Source organism: Xiphophorus hellerii, chromosome 5 (assembly GCF_003331165.1).
Source record: "Xiphophorus hellerii strain 12219 chromosome 5, Xiphophorus_hellerii-4.1, whole genome shotgun sequence".
NCBI lineage: Eukaryota > Metazoa > Chordata > Actinopteri > Cyprinodontiformes > Poeciliidae > Xiphophorus > Xiphophorus hellerii.
Window position 1 is genome coordinate 8,437,718 of NC_045676.1, and position 17,433 is coordinate 8,455,150.

The 17,433-nt window shown below is 40.2% G+C and overlaps 3 protein-coding genes across 6 annotated transcripts; 1 reads left to right on the forward strand and 2 right to left on the reverse strand.

The window, feature by feature from the left end:
* Positions 1–101: 101 nt before the first annotated feature.
* LOC116720457 (histone H1-like) lies at positions 102–16,971 on the reverse strand. 4 transcript variants are annotated; one of them, XR_004339389.1, is made up of 2 exons: positions 15,710–16,930; positions 102–754 (listed from the first exon to the last, which is right to left on the reverse strand). XR_004339389.1 is itself a non-coding variant. In XM_032563740.1 (2 exons), exons 1-2 carry the CDS (start codon positions 16,400–16,402, stop codon positions 836–838), a joined length of 621 nt encoding a protein of 206 aa, XP_032419631.1. In that variant the 5' UTR covers positions 16,403–16,935; the 3' UTR covers positions 102–835. The 4 variants fall into 4 exon arrangements, 3 of the variants coding, with proteins under 3 accessions (XP_032419631.1, XP_032419633.1, XP_032419634.1); XM_032563740.1 differs by having other exon boundaries at positions 102–1,116; positions 16,063–16,935; XM_032563742.1 differs by having other exon boundaries at positions 102–1,048; positions 15,995–16,929.
* LOC116720456 (hydroperoxide isomerase ALOXE3-like) lies at positions 8,464–14,139 on the forward strand. Its single transcript, XM_032563739.1, has 14 exons — positions 8,464–8,626; positions 8,838–9,042; positions 9,144–9,225; positions 9,422–9,544; positions 9,625–9,728; positions 9,909–10,075; positions 10,155–10,298; positions 10,760–10,963; positions 11,053–11,139; positions 11,218–11,387; positions 12,156–12,277; positions 12,354–12,454; positions 12,843–13,013; positions 13,574–14,139. The coding sequence occupies exons 1-14, from the start codon at positions 8,483–8,485 to the stop codon at positions 13,751–13,753; spliced, it is 2,004 nt and encodes a 667-aa protein (XP_032419630.1). The 5' UTR covers positions 8,464–8,482; the 3' UTR covers positions 13,754–14,139.
* On the reverse strand, positions 14,279–15,337 carry LOC116720458 (histone H3). Its single transcript, XM_032563744.1, has one exon. The coding sequence runs from the start codon at positions 15,135–15,137 to the stop codon at positions 14,727–14,729; it is 411 nt and encodes a 136-aa protein (XP_032419635.1). The 5' UTR covers positions 15,138–15,337; the 3' UTR covers positions 14,279–14,726.
* Positions 16,972–17,433: the final 462 nt, after the last annotated feature.

Consider the following 17,433-nt stretch of genomic DNA (forward strand, 5'->3'; position numbering starts at 1 on the left):
TACTTCATGAAAAGGGACACTAGAGCCCACAAAAAGACCCCCTGGAGGGGTTACAAAAAAAAAAAAAAAAAAAAAAAAAAAAAAAAAAAAAAAAAAAAAAATAAACGTCACTGTGGAGCAAAAATAATGAAGCTGCAAATCTTCAACATAATGACAGAAAGTTACAGTATTTGTGATTTGGACCAATTTTAAAGTAAAATGTTAAACTAAACTTTCGTACATGCTGAACTGTGATGGGCGACTTTCAAATACAAAACAAAAATTTACGTTTTGTAAAAAACCAAACTGCAACAGTATCAAGTGCTGATGCATCATAGCAACATGAAATTAATGTTTTAACATTGAAAATCTCAATGAGCGAACACATCTGTAAACACCCCGCAAATTACATTCAACATGTACAGAAAGATACAACAGTGTACCAGGACCAACAGAGAATAAATGCATTTCTGCTAAAGATGTTTGAAAACTCAAATTTGCTAGAAAAACAAATCTAATTTTGAGATTACTCTCAGAAATTATTTTTTTTAAATCTCGGACATTTCAGGAATTTTAAAAAAATTCGACTTTTGGAAAGTCCCTCAGTAGCAAAAATCGAACATTTCTAACTTTGGAAAACAAAACATTTTTCAAGATTTGTTTTCTAGCAAAATTTGAATTTTGTTTTATCTACAATAGCCCTAATATGCTCTCATACTAACTCAACGTAATCGCAGAAACAAGCATTTCTCTTCATGGATAAAGTTTGTTAAAAGTGACGGAATGAGCTCTTATGCGTTGAAGTGTTGGCTCTTAAAAGAGCCTTTGTTTAGCTGATGTCTGAGAGGGATGGAGTTCACTTCTTGGCTGCTGCCTTCTTCACTTTGGGCTTAGCGGTCTTCTTCGCTGGAGCTTTCTTAGCTGCTGCCTTCATAGGGCTCTTAGTGGCCTTCTTGACCGCCTTCTTAGGGCTCTTCGCTGCCTTCTTGATGGCTGCTGGCTTCCTGGCCTTCTTAGGAGACTTCTTGGCAGCAGCAGCCGCAGGTTTCTTGGCTGCTACTTTCTTGGGCTTCTTGGCCGGCGCCGCTGCGGGTTTCTTGGCCAGCGCCGCTGCGGGCTTCTTAGCTTTAGCAGCGGGTTTCTTCATGGGCTTCTTCGCCTTGGTGTCGGCCAAGGCAATATAGACTACAAATATCTCTAAAACATTTTCTGTGACTGAGTACAGATTATTTTAATTTATTTGTTAATGAAAAAAAATCCAATATTGGCAACAAGATAATTTACAGTACAGAACATTTTATGGAAAGATATTTAATTTCCATAATTCCATTCAAAAAGTCAAACTTTAATAGATTCCAGATTCAGGACCCACAACTTAAGACGATTGCAAGTATTTGTTTATTTTTACATAATTTGGGCTATCAGGAGAGTTAAATGCAAAGCACTACTACAATTTTTTTAAATTTCCACAACAGTATGCATATTGACAGTTTTGAACTGTATACTTTAGATTAATTAAATGTAAAACTTACGATATACACAGCTAGAAAAATTATAGTATATTTTTGTAATTTCCACAGCAGTATGCATATTGAACAGTTTCGAACTGTATACTTTATAATTATTGAATGCAAAAACTACGGTATACATTGCTAGAAAAATTAAAGTATGTTTCTGTAATTGTCACAACAGTATGCATTTTCAACAGCTACTAATTGTATTATTTAAGAAAGATGAGTGCAAAAACTACAGTATGTACTACTAGAAAAATTACAGCATATTACTGTTAAAAGTATTACAAGATTTTTTTTAACAGCAGGGCAATGTAAATTTTCTGGAAAAAAAACCCAGTAAAAATTACATTTTTTCCTAATTATCTTATTTACGGTAATTACTTGTTAAAGAAACAGTCTAAAACTGATTTCCAATTTATGGTTTTAAATTTTCATGGTTTACTTTATAAACCACCTTTTTTTTAACTGTAAAATTTACGGATATTTTTTACAGTGCAAGCCTCACGTTCAAATGTATTTGTACAAGACATTTTAGCAACAAGGAAGTGCTTTACATCATAAAAACATAATAAACATTTAGAAAACCAATAGCAGACATTAAAATTATCAATACACATCAAATATGTTTGTGCCTGGGAAAGATCCAAAAACGTTCAAACTGAGTGGCTTTAACCATTTCTGGTTCAGTGGGAGTGGAGGGTGTGACTGACAGCCTGCGGTAGTGGGGCCTCCTTCAGGTGAAGCTTCTTGAGAAAAACAATAAATAAAAGGAGATTTCACAATAACTAGAAGCAGCTTCTCTGGAAAACAAACCAACAATCCCTGATCACCTGGTTTAGATGTTCATTCAAATCCTGTTGTTTGAATATTTACAGTTTCACCAGAGCTACAGATTTTTTATTTGATTTATTATCTGCATTTTCTAAACAAACTCTGATTTTGTCCCATCATATTCAGCTGTGGATCCTGGAGGCCTGAGGACAGAACCTCTTCTGTTCAGCTCCACAGGTTCTGTTCTGAGTGAGCAGGAAAGAACCCGGTTGTCCTGCAGGATGAAACTCTGTCATGGTTCTGCTCAGGAAACACCAGGCAGTTCAGAAAGACTATTTAAATGGAGGAGCTCCAGGTAATGAAATTAAATCAGACTTATATAATGTCTCAAAGGCATCATTACCAGCATCAATTTTCAAAGGTTTTTATTAGTTCTTTACATATAATTTCCAGTGCAAGCAGTTTGTAACTAAAATTACAATCTTACATTACAACTTATACATCATTTCATTAACAAAAACGGGAATATTATAACCAAAGGATGGGAGAGGGGGATCGATATTCTATGTCACATTAGAGAAAAAAAACAAACCAAAAAATAAAATAAAAGCAAAACAGTTATTTAACAATATTCTGTAGTACATCTGGCACTTTCCATACCAAAACATCATCCTCTCTTTTTTTTCCCACAGCTCATCTTCCAAATATAGTCTTTTACCAATGAACCTACTATCCTTATAACATTTATTTCTGTTATCTCATGATATTTATATATTAAAATATTTCTTGATTTCCATATTGCTTCTTTTACACAATTAATTACAATCCACCACAACAATTCATTTCTTTCCCAGCCATCTTTCAACAAACCATACTCTATCTTTTCGTAAGTTAGCTCCTCCCTAAACAACTCATTCAACCATGGTGCCATTAGAGACCATACTTTCCTGACTATAGGGCATATCCAAAACAAATGTTTCTTTGCATAGCTTACGATTTTGAAATTGTTGTCCAACCAGAGCCAATATATTAACAACTTAATCCTCATTATAGTCCGCCATGGTTGTTGTTTTCTTCCCGGTTGCACATATCAGCAGAATAGTGCCGTTTGTCGAGTATCACCAGTGTAGATCAGCCATCATTAATGGACGCTATGAATTCTGTGAAATCTGAATCAGTGTAATTCGATGGCTGAGTTTTATTTAGCGTTATCAGTTTAATCAGGGCTAAATACAACTGCAAGCAACGCTTTACTGTTTAAAACCATAAACCACTTTACTTTTACACACTACTCTCTGTTGGTTTTTAATATAAATCCCATTAAATATGCCAAATATGATCAAATGTTGAAATGTTTAAGAAGGGGAGGAGGGTAGCATAATTTTGCAAAGCAGAGCAGTTTTGTGCTTCTGTCTCATCACTTTGTAATTTAAAATAATCAGTAGGTTTATCTTTATGCGCTTATCTTTGCTTCCCAAAGCTAGGCGGGATGAGTGCGACCTGGCCGTTCAGATTCAGGACACATTTGAATCGGACACGTATCGGATACCCAAGAGGCCTGGGTCGCATTCGAAAAGAATCCAACCTGTGCTGTTCAGACTGACATGAAAAGATCAGATACAGGTCGCATTAAGGCAAAGAAATCGGAATTGGGTCACTTCAGGCTGCGGTGTGAACAGAGCCTTAGACTTAGCAATAAAAAAAACGTAGAGGGTTTAAAAGTGCAGAATAGCTGTACTTTTAAACATAGAAATGATAAGAGACATGAGTAAAACAGTATGTAATCTGGCAGAAAGTAGTAAAATGCAATAAGAGCAGGAACCAAGAAGAGATCAGATAATAAATGTGAATCTATTCTATTCTATTCTATATCACCCCTACTTTTCTCAACAGTTAGTCAAACTACATGCTTATAAATTTTCATCAGATTTATAATCAGAACAGAGCTGGTGTGTATAAACTCTTTCATTCAGGGAAACGACAGCCTCAGGATATTTCGCTGGTGACTTTCTGAGGCTCTTTTCGGTGATACTGGATCCGTTAAACATATTTCTACCAAACAATCCAGTTTCTGTGGAAATACACTTGCAGGGTGTGGAGATGTCAAAGATTACATTAACATAGAACACTGTGGGCTTTTCTTTCAGTTCCTGGTAATTATCCTACACTGTAACTGCAAACATTGTATTTAATTATTAATAATGAATCAGTTTCATCAAATTCCTAACAACACTCACTTTTAATAAGTTATTTGGTCTTTGTGGATGAAAAGTCTCACCAACTCACTACTCAGGTTAATTTAGAAAGAGCACGCCTTTGATGATTGTGAGTCTTTTTGTCTTGGAATGTATCTTAACTATATCCACGTAAAAAGTGCTTTACTTGAGTTTTTTTTCCTCTTAGTGTTACTTTCTACTTCTCCCCTCACTAAATTTCAGAGGACAATATTGAACACTTTGCATCTCTGCGACATTTCAGTTTAACAATATTGTTTTCCATGGAAAAGTCTGGACCTTATTCACTCATAACTTACAATGCCAAGATGTCTTTGCTATTTGCTTTATGTACAGATAAACAAAAATATATCAAGTTATTTTAGGTTTGTAATACTTAAATCGCACAATATAATTTTATTGGTTTTTACATAGTGGAATATTTGATTCTGTTGAGGCATTTGGTTTATATGTGACAGGTATCCCACAATGTATTGGGCCACCAGCAGCAGCAACTAATTAAATCACTTTATTTATTACAAAAATTGGTTTTAAGATGTTTAAGACGAAAACACAGACTCCAAGGCTTCTTCTATCCAACCAGTTCATCAAGAATGAAACTTTTCAGAGCGCTTATTCGCTAGTTTTTAGCATTTACATTTGCGTGAAACTGCACCATGAGTGAGATGTATGTTCGTTTTCATGACCACCACTCTGCTTGATGGTATATTTATACATGATAGCGAGCCATCCTGTCCTTCCAAACAGACTCCATGGATGCTGCTTGGAAGAATGGGACGGCTCCGAACTTTGTATGGAGTTACTCTGGTCCTGCTCAACTTTTAAACATAGAGATTTTTGTTTCAATATCCTTGTTCTTATCTTCTTTTAATTTAATTGAGGAATTGTATTTATTAAAGAAAAGTAAAAATTTCTGTTTAACTGTACAATGCCATGTTTTAAAAAATGTCCCAAGCAACAATAAAATATTTCGAAAAACAAACAAAGGAAAGACCTGTCATGGATGGTGGCTCATGGGATCCTCCCGGTCAGAACCGTTATGCTGTCCCGCGGCATGTCGGCGACATCCATCTGCCCCCGACCCGGTTGTGGCGTGCCGGAATCGGTGAGGCGCCTGCTGTAGGAGTGCAGCAGTCCCAGCAGCGGCGGCCTGGCTCTCCGGATGAGGCAGGTGGGAAGGACGGGATCCCCTCTGAGCACCAGCGCTGCTTGGAAGTACCGGACGGCTCCGAACTTCGTAAGAAGTCATCCCGGTCCCACTCAACTTTTAAACACACAGAAACTTTTAAAAATGTAATTTTCTTATGTTCCTTTAGCTTAATTGAACTAATTGTTTTTATTAAGAAAAAAGTGAACATGAAGAAAAGAATTTCTGTATAATATTGCAATACCATGCTTCAAATGTTTTAAGTATCAAACTGTTTTCAATATTTTCTGTCAAAGTTTGAGCAGAGAAGCAAATAAAAAACAGAAGCCATGAAATGTTTCAATCAAGTAATTTCTTATTATATAAGCAGTTTTAGTTAACAAAAGCTAGGCGTTGGTTGTTGATTAAGTAATTACAACATACTCAGATTTATTAAGTTAACTTAAGTTATGGTCACTGAAATTTCACAAGTTAATGGAACTCAAAATTATAAACTTGTTGGGTTTTTTTAGGCAGTGAATTTGCATATTTTTAAGTAAGGTGAACTAATTAGATTTTACAGTGTATCTCTGGACCTGAGATGCTACTCACACATAGAACCTGGACTTCCTGCAACAACTCAAGAAGTCTGACCTTCCACTGTCCAGCCTGTCCTGTGTTCATCCATCACTGTGTGGTCTGGATCATCCACAGAAGAAGATAGGTTCACACTGCAGGGAACAGTCAGTTCTTTAGAGAGGATTATCAGGGCTCAACTTCTCTAGGACTTGTAGAGGTCTAGATGGGAAGAAGGTCAGGCTATTGGCCCTACGTCACTAATCATTCAAAGCGTCATGACGGACGTCGGAAGTGAGGATCTGGAGTGTTGAACTGAGCGACTGAAGTTGTTTTTGTCAGTCTATTCCCGGCTTCTTCTTGTTCAAGTTGAGTTCATTTGTCTTTGCGCGTAACACACCTGGTTGGGGCTCATAAATGGAGGTATTTACAGAAGCGTGAAACAGCTAGCTACCTCCTCCCTCCTGACGTGTTGATCAAATTACCGACTTTGACTGAATTCACACCAAATGATTTATATCACTATGTCATAAACAGCGGTTCCCTTTACACCGGAGCAGGATTAAAAACGTACAGAAGACGCTAACCAGTTTTTTTTCTTCGTACATGCTAGGCTACAGGACGGTGGGGGGCTGTTTCCATGGTTACTGACGGTTAGACGCGTACCTTCTCCATAATGCGATAGTTGATATCTTTCTGAGCATACATACATATAAAGTATATGGAGGTTAATCTTCTTACCTTGTAAAAAATAAAAATCCCCGGTTACACTGCCTGCCAACATGACCATAATGGTCAAGTTTTTTTTTTGACCATAGTGGTCAGGTTGGCTCCTATCCATCGCCGCCGCATCTTTCCTTGTTAAAAGTTATGAAATAAAATGACAAGTTTGTTTTTCACCCCTGTCTTTTTGTGCAGCCGACCGCGCAGCACCCTGTGACCATTTTTACTTCGAAATCAACTAAATAACAGCGACATTAGGCTACCAGATGTGCGGGGTTTAAGGCAACGCGTTGATAGTTTTGACGTCCGTTATGGCGGAGCGCGCAGAGTTTCGAAGGGAGTGACGTCACGTGTAAAGGGTCAATAGAAAAATAAATAAAAAGGAACAGAAGTCAGTGCAAAAGCCTTGTGAAGATAGAAAGACATAGTGTGTGTAGAAGGATTCCATGCTGGTCTGCCTGAACTTGGCCCATAAAGCCATTTCGGATCATTTATCTTGAACTCATTTCTGTACATCATAAAATCTTTGCTTAATCAGCAGGAAGCAGTTTAACTCCCGAGTTATGTTTTTAGTAACTCAAAAGTTCCTGCTCTCACATAAAGTCCAGTAAGAGGACCTCACTGGACCCAGCTAAGAGTAGGTTTTATGTCTCTGTCAGTTTGACCTCGTTTTCCTTGTTCTCACCCGCTGTGATGCCACAAGGTTAATTTCGCTGATTTTACTCGTGTGTTTGAAGAGGAAAATACAAATTTCCACAGCGCTCCAATGTAAAGATGTAAAACAAAAATTTATTCCACAGTTTTTTGCGCCATCCTTTGCAAGAGCAAAATTCCAAAATAACCTCTACAAAACAAACTACGGTTTTAAAACCGTGTGGCTCTGTCGATTTTACTTGCAGCGCCTTTCCTTCTCTCTGCTTATCCTCTGACCTTCGCTAAGGCACACCTCATTTACATAAATTGCAAAATGGCCAATTAAGTTATAAAGCATACAAACTTAAAATTAAACACTTATTCACAATTAAACATTATGAAATTAGCTACATGCAATATAATACTGATACCTAAACCTCAACAAATGCACTTATTAAATTACTAATTAAACAAATAAGTTTAGACAGCAACTGAATATTTTGTACATTAACTTGGCCTCCACACCCACATTGCCCCATCCAAGCTATATGCTGAGGAAGGAGTGATCCAGTCAAACCAGCTTCTGTTGAGCAAATGTTCTGAAGAATGAAATTTCAGTTGAGTGGGAGTTATGTGTACATTTCTGGGGTATTTCAGTTGACGTTTTTATTAGTAACTATTGGCCAATATGACTGTTTCAACCAGACCACCCCCACAGTAACTGAGAGTATAAAAAGGCTGATCCACCACCTGGTCTTATATCAGCTCAAGCAGGACTTCAGAAAATCATCTTGGTCAAGTTGAGGCAAGTAAGAATTATCTGTTGAACAAACAGGTTTGTATTGATGCAAGCCATAATTTCTCCTGAGATTAATGTTGGTTCTTGGTTGTTTCTCTGTCAGGTTTCATTTGTTCTCTAGGAAAACATGGTGGACTACTCAGTAACCGTCTACACTGGAGATGCTGCTCATTGCAGCACTTTCCATAGTTTCTACATCACATTGGTGGGGACAGATGGTGAGAGTGACTGCCAGAAGCTCAGCACCTGGGTCCGATCCTTTACACACAATGTAAGGCTGAAAACTCTTTCTCCTCATCTTCAAACTCTGCACTTTTCATTTTGCTTTCAGTGATTTAAACCCTGACCACTCTCCGATATGCTCAGCCAAAGCAGGCTCTTTCATAAGTTTGGTTCAGTCCACTGAGGTTTCTCCTCAACCACTGGGATAAGTTAGTTGAATCTTGGGGAATTCATTTGAGATGTTTTCCTTGTTTTTTCAGCCGTATACTCATAAGGTGGAATGCACCAAGCCACTTGGTGACCTTTTAGCAATCATCATTCAGAAGGAATACCATATCGTGTTCTCCAAAGGCCCGTGGTTTGTTGCTAAGGTGGAGGTGAAATCTCCAATGGGAGACATCTACCAGTTCCCGATCTACAAATGGATCACTGACTGCAAGGATCACTATTACCAGGAGGGATCAGGTTGGTTCACGTTGAGCACCTTGCAGAGAAGGAATACACTGACAATGTGAGGAAGAAAAAGCTCCAACAAGTTTTATTAAATAACACTTTTCCTTCTTTAGCCAAGTTTTTCAGTCAAGAAAAACAGAACATCACCGAATTATGTTGGACAAAAGATCTTGAAGAACAGCGGGCCCTCTATTGGTAAGAACCATCCAACCCTTTAATCCTTTATACCTGCTTATCCAGCCTGCCCCATCAGCAAGGGTTAATAAACCCTCTGAAAGGGGAAACATTTCTATAAATGTAGCTCTATTACTGAACATCATCAGTCATCCTGAAAACATGACGTTGATTTCTCCTTTTCTAAAACCAGTTGTCTCTTTTCTGTTTGTCTTAGCTGGGATCAGCTTAAAGATGGATTACCACACAACATGAAAGCAGAGTCCTATAGTTCACTGCCCCTGGATGTGAGTTTCTACAAGATCAAGGAAATAGAGATGGAGTACACTGGAGCTAAAGCGTAAGATTTCCTTCCCTGGTTTTCCTCCCATCTTAAATGGGTTTTAATTGTTGAACTTAATGATTATTTCCATTGTTTAGGCTTCTTCAGCTAAAACTGGCAGAATGGGCTGAGCACAAGACGAAGTGGACTAATATTGAAGATATAAAACATCTGTACTGCTGCCATCGCACTGAAATATCTGGTACTACGTCATCACTAAGCATGTTTCTGGTTCTGGTAGACACTTCATCATTCACAAATTCACAAATACTGATTCCAGTTTCAGGAATGGCATTCTGTACTTTGACCCAAGGGTCTTTGCAGTTTGGTCAGATTTAGACAGCAGTGAAGGGTGTTTGTTAAAACATGAAATCTTTTTCAGATTATGTCTGTCAGAAATGGCAGGAGGACTCCTTCTTCGGCTACCAGTTTCTGAACGGAGTAAACCCGATGATGATCCAGTGCTGTAAAACTCTGCCTGAGAACTTTCAAGTGACTGATGAGATGGTCTTCAAGGATGGGAATCAGAGTCTGACAGATGAGATGCAGGTGGTTATCTGATGGTGAGTCATGTTTTTAGACTGTTAAGCCTCCTGGTAACTAACTTTCTGCTGAAATTTACAAACAGAAAGGCAACATCTTCTTGTGTGACTACAAGATGTTGGATGGAGTGAAGGCAAACATCATAGATGGGGAGCAGCAGTATCTGGTGGCTCCTCTTGTTTTGCTGCACAAAACTCCTGATGACAAACTGATGCCGATTGCAATTCAGGTGAGGTATTCGTCCAAACTTAGGTGATAGATTAGATAGCCCTCATTTGCTATCAGCGTAGCTCTAAGTCAGGGAACTTTGCTCAACATTTTCAAAACTCTCCGATATGCTCAAAAAAGTAAAGTACAAGTCAGAAAAGTCAGTTAAATTAATTTCTTAGAAGTTTCAGTAAGAGATTCTGCAATATACATGAAAAGGTATTTCAAGTTTAAGTCATGCATCATTAGCATATAGGTGGGGGAACTGCTGTATATCTGACAACTGAAGTTCTTTCTTAAGTCTGCATCAATGACAGTTTGTGAGATGAAACTCATTTGCCTGGACTTAAGGTGTATATGCATTGCTACCTGGATCTGCCTTAGATCCGTTTTACATTTTGTACTGGTTCATTAGCATAGATCACTTTGGGTCATCAAGTGGACCAGAATGATTGTAGATCATTTTCTGTGCTCATCCTGCAGCTGAAACAGATTCCAGCAGAGGACAACCCTGTATTCCTCCCCACTGACTCACGGTGGGACTGGTTGTTGGCAAAGACGTTTGTGAGAAATGCAGATTTTAACATGCATGAACTCAGTTCTCACCTGCTGCGCACCCACCTGCTGGCTGAGGTGTTCGCAGTGGCTCTCCTGCGCCAAATACCCATGATGCATCCTCTCTACAAGGTATTGGGAGCTCGTTGGTTGATCATTAGTTTGAATGTTTTCACACAAAGGTAACTCTGGTGGTGTTGCTAATAAATGACCTATTCCAGCTTCTTATGCCTCACACTCGCTACACGCCGATGATCAACTTCTTGGCACGGAAACTTCTCATATCTGATGATGGTGTTTTCACCAAGGTAAGTAAGGAAAATCACTGAGTCAGAAACTATGTCCACACCTACATCACCAAGTTACAGACACTCTCTCCCCCGTAGTTTGCCTCTTCTGGTGGTGAAGGGATGTTCACCATTCTGCGGAAGGCGCTCTCCTCCATGACCTACAGATCCCTCTGTTTACCGGACGACATCTCTGACCGCGGGCTGGAGGATGTGCCCAACTTCTTCTACAGAGACGATGGACTGAAGCTGTGGAACATCATCTACAGGTACAGACCGTTTGCTTTTAACCCTGAGGTAAAAAAAACAACAATCAACTGAAAGTTCTGGTCTAGAACAAGAATTTATATTATTCTAAAGTGAAATAAGTTGTTATTTTAACTTGATATTGTGAGTAAAATAATGGAGAAATGTGGCTCTTTGACCAGGTGAAGGCAGTTTTTTTTCTTGCATAATGTGAAATAATTATTTGGTTTAAATTGCAGCATTAAGTTAAAACTCAATTCAAGATCAATGAGCTTATAAAACAATGTTTAAACAACTTGTCTGTTGTTAAATAAACTTCATGAACTTTAGTTTCTGAGTTAAAACCAAAACAATTTTCTTGTTGACTTAAACTGCATTTTCAAGGCAGCAGGTGGACTTTCATTTTCTAGTTAAACCACCTTCACATGTTTTAGAGTGTATTTATAAAGTCTCTCTGTGACCTATTGAGGCTTATTTTTGGAGAAAACTGCACCTATAATTCAACCTCAAAGCAGGCAACCACTGTAAAAAAAAAAAAGGAAATATGATGAAGCTGCCATAGTCCTTGGGTTTACTGTGAATACAAAATGTTAAACCCTTTTCATTTCTTCTTATAAGTTAGAATATAAGCAAGTGTTGACATTTTTGCTCAAAAAATGATAAAAAGTTATATACATTTTGAAAAGTATTTTGGAAAATGTTTATCTTTCTTTTATAAAACATCAGCCTGGCTTTGGGCTGATGTGCTGAGTGTGAACTGCAGCAGGACTGAATCCTGAATGTTCCTACAGCTTTGTGAAGGAAACCCTCCAGTATTACTACAAGAGCGATCAGATGGTCCAGGAAGACCAGGCCCTGCAGCAGTGGATCGGTGATATATATTCACATGGGTTCCTTTCTGAGAAAAACACAGGTCGGTAAATGTTTTTATCCTGGCTTGAACAGTCGGCTTTCTTTCAATACTGAACATGACTTTAACTAATTTCCAGGTATTCCAATAAGATTCGACACCGTAGGCGAGTTGGTGAAGTTTGTCACCATGGTGATCTTCACCTGCTCAGCACAGCACTCGGCTGTGAACACCGGACAGGTGAGTTTCTCGAACTGCTGAAGTTTACGTTAGCTTGTTCAGGAAGTTTCTGACTGACCATCTAAGTGGAGATTCACAGGGATGGTTTGGTATTCCTCCTGGTAGCTGTTACCATAGTAACCATAGAACCATTTCTGCTGCTTACTGATTATTTTCTATGTGGAAAATTTTTGTTTTTGGCCAAACTGATTAGATGAGCTAATAGATAAATTATCATAGGATCACGTTTAACATTACTCTTAATTATGGATAAAAAGATATGTTTCATGCATATCTGATGTATTTTTATTCTAACTGTAATCATCAAAGAAAAGTCAAGACTCATCTAGTCAAACAGAACATCTTGCAGCTGGATCTGATTGGTGTCTGTTGGGTTTGGTTCCTGCAGTATGACTTCATTGGCTGGATGCCCAACACCCCAGTGACCCTGAAATGTCCACCACCTTCCAAAAAGGAAGAAGCTACGGAGGAAACGCTACTGGACACGCTGCCTTCTATAGATGTCACCGTGCATGGGATGGCCACAGTTTGGCTGCTCAGCAAGGTGTCCACTGACGCTGTAAGTAGCCCTGGTTCTGTTAACATGTCTCCAACTGATACCTGATCTCCACCAGTTGGTTCTGGTCACAAACACTGTGTGATCCCGCCAGGCGGCAATAACATTGACATTAACCCCATCAGATTCCGACAATGACTATGATCTGGCCCCAATGCTCGCACTTCCACCCTTGTTCCGCCCTCCAGCCCTTCAAATGCGTGTTTTTGTTGAAGGGTTTGAGTGCGTGGTCTCTAGCACCGCCCCATTTGGGCCCTTGATACACACTTTGGCCAAGACGCAACCAGGTGGACTTTGGCAAAAACATTCCCCTGCATGTAAGGTTTTTAATTAAAAGGCGGAAATATAGCAATGGGTTTTTCTTTTTTGATAATTGTGACCAGAACCTCTGCTCCATTCGGCCATCATAGAGCAGTCTGACAGTCTTTTTCATTATGTGCATTAATACAGCGCCCTCAACATAATCATCAAATATCACAGATGTATTTTTACTCTGACCTGTATGTAAATAATGACTGAAACCATGATGGAAACCAGACCGAATGTTCCTCTGATGTCAACAGGAGTATCTGGGTAACTACCCAGAGAAGCGGTTTATTGAAGATGTTCCCCTGAACAACATAAAGGTCTTCAAAGAGCAACTTCAAGAGCTGAGTCTGCAAATCGAAGCCAGAAACAAACAACTTGAGCTGCCTTACACTTACCTGGACCCGAAGGTGGTGGAGAACAGCGTGAGCGTGTAGGGTTGGATCCTTCATCGGTTCTGGTTAAGTTAATCCTGAACTAGACAGCATGGTATAAGTTAGGGTGATTCTGGGTTGGTGGAGGGAAGCTGCTGCTGGTTATCTTAGAAAACTTAAATGATTGTAATAAGAACCTTGTGTTTCTGTAAGAATGCAGAACCATCAGGAATTAATTGTGACCTTTGAAGCTGTTTGGAATAAAATAAAAATAACATATATTCTGATTTTTTTATAGTGATTTTAGAGCTGCAGTACTGTCTTTCATGTTTGGGAGCTTTTCAACCACAGCTTGATTAATGGCTAGAGATATTATTCTGATGTTCTTTGTTCCAGGGAATTGAATAACATGTTGAACTTGATTACTTAATAAACTGATTTTAAAATGGCTTCATTAGAGTCTGTCTGGACCTTATTGGGCTTAAAGTTTCAAGTTGTATAACTTTGGGCATTCATTTAGCTCAAGGAAGATATTAGTCAGCTGATTCTTTGCTGGCCCATTTATTAGCAGAACTAAGTTAAATTTTTATTAATATTCATGACATTCATATTTGCCAAGTTAAACTAAAATATGAGGCTACAGAATAAGAACGGTTTGGGAGCAGAGCCAAATGTACCACCATTAGCATGCCCATAGGAGTCTCTTTACATCCTGAAACGTAAGTTTGCTTTGACTCTGAAATAGTGTTTAAATGTGCAGGGAAAAATCTGCAAGAGGGAAAAAGTACCGTACCAAGCAGCAGAACCGAACCCCAGGAACATAATTTCACATTGAGGAGCCTGAAAAGACCATTTTTAGCAAATGTTGTTTTCTTAATATGTTATGGCCTCTAAGATGCTAATACAACGACAAGAATGATCACTCAATAGGTTTTAGGTGAGTACACCTAATGAAAAACTGAACAAGAGGCCTTTGACCGTAGATGTGTTTTGGCTCTTAAAAGAGCCGTTGTGTTTGCATGAGCTGCTGCGGCCTCTAAGCTCTCTCTCCACGGATGCGGCGGGCCAGCTGGATGTCTTTGGGCATGATGGTGACCCTCTTAGCGTGGATGGCGCACAGGTTGGTGTCCTCGAAGAGCCCCACCAGGTAGGCCTCGCTGGCCTCCTGCAGGGCCATGACGGCCGAGCTCTGGAAACGCAGGTCGGTCTTAAAGTCCTGGGCGATCTCACGGACCAGCCGCTGGAACGGCAACTTGCGGATGAGCAGTTCGGTGGATTTCTGGTAGCGGCGGATCTCCCGGAGAGCCACGGTACCGGGCCTGTAACGGTGGGGCTTCTTGACGCCGCCGGTGGCCGGAGCGCTCTTGCGGGCGGCCTTGGTGGCCAGCTGCTTCCTGGGGGCTTTGCCTCCGGTGGATTTCCTCGCGGTCTGCTTGGTTCTTGCCATGCTTTAAACTTTCTCTTTACTCAGAGAGAAAATATGCAGCAGTTCGGAGCCTCGCTGCTTTTAAAATGGGGGAGCAGCTGGGAGGCGGAGACGCTTTTTGAGTTTTCAGCTGCTGATTGGTGAGCAGATGCAGCTCCGCTTACAGAACCGGCCTTCCGGGCTCTTTTGGCTGCTTATTGGAGAAAGCTCCTTTGAACAAGTCCGCGCAACTTTACCTCCATGTTTTGGGTCCATAGTCCATGCCCCGCTGTGCAGGAAGCTCTTCTGGTTGGTCTGTCTGGAGGAATGGCTAAAAGTCACACAGAAAAAAAAATAAAATAAAAGCAATAATTTATTTGGGAACCAAATAGTTAGCATCCTAAATAAATATTTAAAAGCTTAATATTTACAATATGTAATTGTATTTATAAAGTGCTTTCAAAGTGCTATATAAGCAAATGTGGAGTATTAATTATTCAACTCACAATACATGAATGGAAACAAGTAATCACGTCATTTTCCTGACCATACTCAAGACCAGATCCTACAAACTTGTTTATTTGAAGAAACTATGTAGTTTATGTTGATTATAAGTGACGGAATGAGCTCTTATGCGTTGAAGTGTTGGCTCTTAAAAGAGCCTTTGTTTAGCTGATGTCTGAGAGGGATGGAGTTCACTTCTTGGCTGCTGCCTTCTTCACTTTGGGCTTAGCGGTCTTCTTCGCTGGAGCTTTCTTAGCTGCTGCCTTCATAGGGCTCTTAGTGGCCTTCTTGACCGCCTTCTTAGGGCTCTTCGCTGCCTTCTTGATGGCTGCTGGCTTCCTGGCCTTCTTAGGAGACTTCTTGGCAGCAGCAGCCGCAGGTTTCTTGGCTGCTACTTTCTTGGCCGGCGCCGCTGCGGGTTTCTTGGCCGGCGCCGCCGCGGGCTTCTTAGCTTTAGCAGCGGGTTTCTTCGCGGGCTTCTTCGCCTTGGTGTCGGCCTTGCTGCCCATCTTGAAGGAGCCGGAGGCCCCGGTACCCTTGGTGTGGACCAGGGTTCCCTTGGTGAGCAGGCTCTTGATGGCGGTCCTGACTCTAGCTTTGTTTTTGTCCACATCGTATCCTCCGGCGGCCAGAGCCTTCTTGAGGGCGGCCGCCGACACGCCGCCTCGCTCCTTGGAAGCGGCCACAGTTTTCACGATCAGCTCGCCGACGCTGGGGCCGCTCTTCTTGGGCTTGGAGGCCTTCTTCTTGGCCGCTTTGGCCGGAGCGGCGACGGGCGGTGGAGCTGGAGCGACTTCTGCCATCTTCTGTTGGCGATTCAACGACAGTCCGAGTAGAAATGAGAAACCCGGAGCAGCGCGCTGCACTTAAACACACCATGAGAACCGTGGAGACTCAACCGTGTCCGGGGCTCCTCGCAGCAACATGGACGGCTTCTCTTTGTGTTTTCTCGGCGGCATAAAGCAGCTGAAATCTCCGTGTTTTAGCAGCGCTGCGGGCCGACAGTGAAGCGGCTCCGTAGCGGACTAGTTTCTCTTCGTGTTCAGCTTCTGGAAATCTCTGAGGCTTTCTGCTCTTTGTTACCGGAGCCTGAAAACTGCACCGATTCACGGCGGAACACGCTGATAATCGCTGTGTTTTCCGTCCTTTCTCCTCGTCAGATCCTATCATCCTCATCAAATACTGTCTGATCGCTTCCTGACATGTTCATGTAAAGCCTGGGAATAAAAACAACCAGCCGCTGAGTCTCATTTCGTCCTAAAATGAAGATATTGTAGCAGCAGCAAACACACTGATGATGGCGTCTCATGTTATTGCCAGACTTCCTAGCAGTGATAATCAAAGTCAGATTTTCTGCTCTCAACATCTGAAATTAATAAAAAAAACCTTCTGGATTATAACAGAGCTTGAGCTGAATGTTGGTGTCTGGATAAAGTATTTTCTACACTTTGTCAGGGCTTTACAAAGTTAGTCTGAAACAGAGTATTTGTGTTTTTAGCTTCCTTTATGTGCCTGAATAAAATGTGACTTAAACGTATGCCTGCAATTGTTTTGCTTCTTAATTATCTTCAAATTAATCTCTTTTTAAAACTAAGCTGGTGATTGTCACATTTTCTATTATATCCTGAGATAAAAATGAGGGTTTTAATGAGACTTAGTTTCATCATTGATAACTATCAAGGCTCTCACACATTGAACTAGATTACCTATTTTTAGGGACACATCTGAAGCAGAGGACATTGAATCCTGAGGACCAGAAGTTGAAATGTGGAAAAGATGTGCAATGATTATAATTTCAAGTAAAATAGTTAAGTTGATGTATATTTTTTTATTA

Coding starts and splice junctions, on each gene's coding strand:
- LOC116720456 (XM_032563739.1), top strand. CDS start 8,483: ATGGTGGACTACTCAGTAACCGTCTACACTGGAGATGCTGCTCATTGC. Junction 9,729..9,908: donor CCATCGCACTGAAATATCTG/GTACTACGTCAT, acceptor AATCTTTTTCAG/ATTATGTCTGTCAGAAATGG. Junction 10,299..10,759: donor TGATGCCGATTGCAATTCAG/GTGAGGTATTCG, acceptor CTCATCCTGCAG/CTGAAACAGATTCCAGCAGA.
- LOC116720458 (XM_032563744.1), bottom strand. CDS start 15,137: ATGGCAAGAACCAAGCAGACCGCGAGGAAATCCACCGGAGGCAAAGCC.
- LOC116720457 (XM_032563740.1), bottom strand. CDS start 16,402: ATGGCAGAAGTCGCTCCAGCTCCACCGCCCGTCGCCGCTCCGGCCAAA. Junction 1,117..16,062: donor GAAGAAGCCCGCGAAGAAAC/CCGCTGCTAAAG, acceptor CCATGAAGAAAC/CCGCTGCTAAAGCTAAGAAG.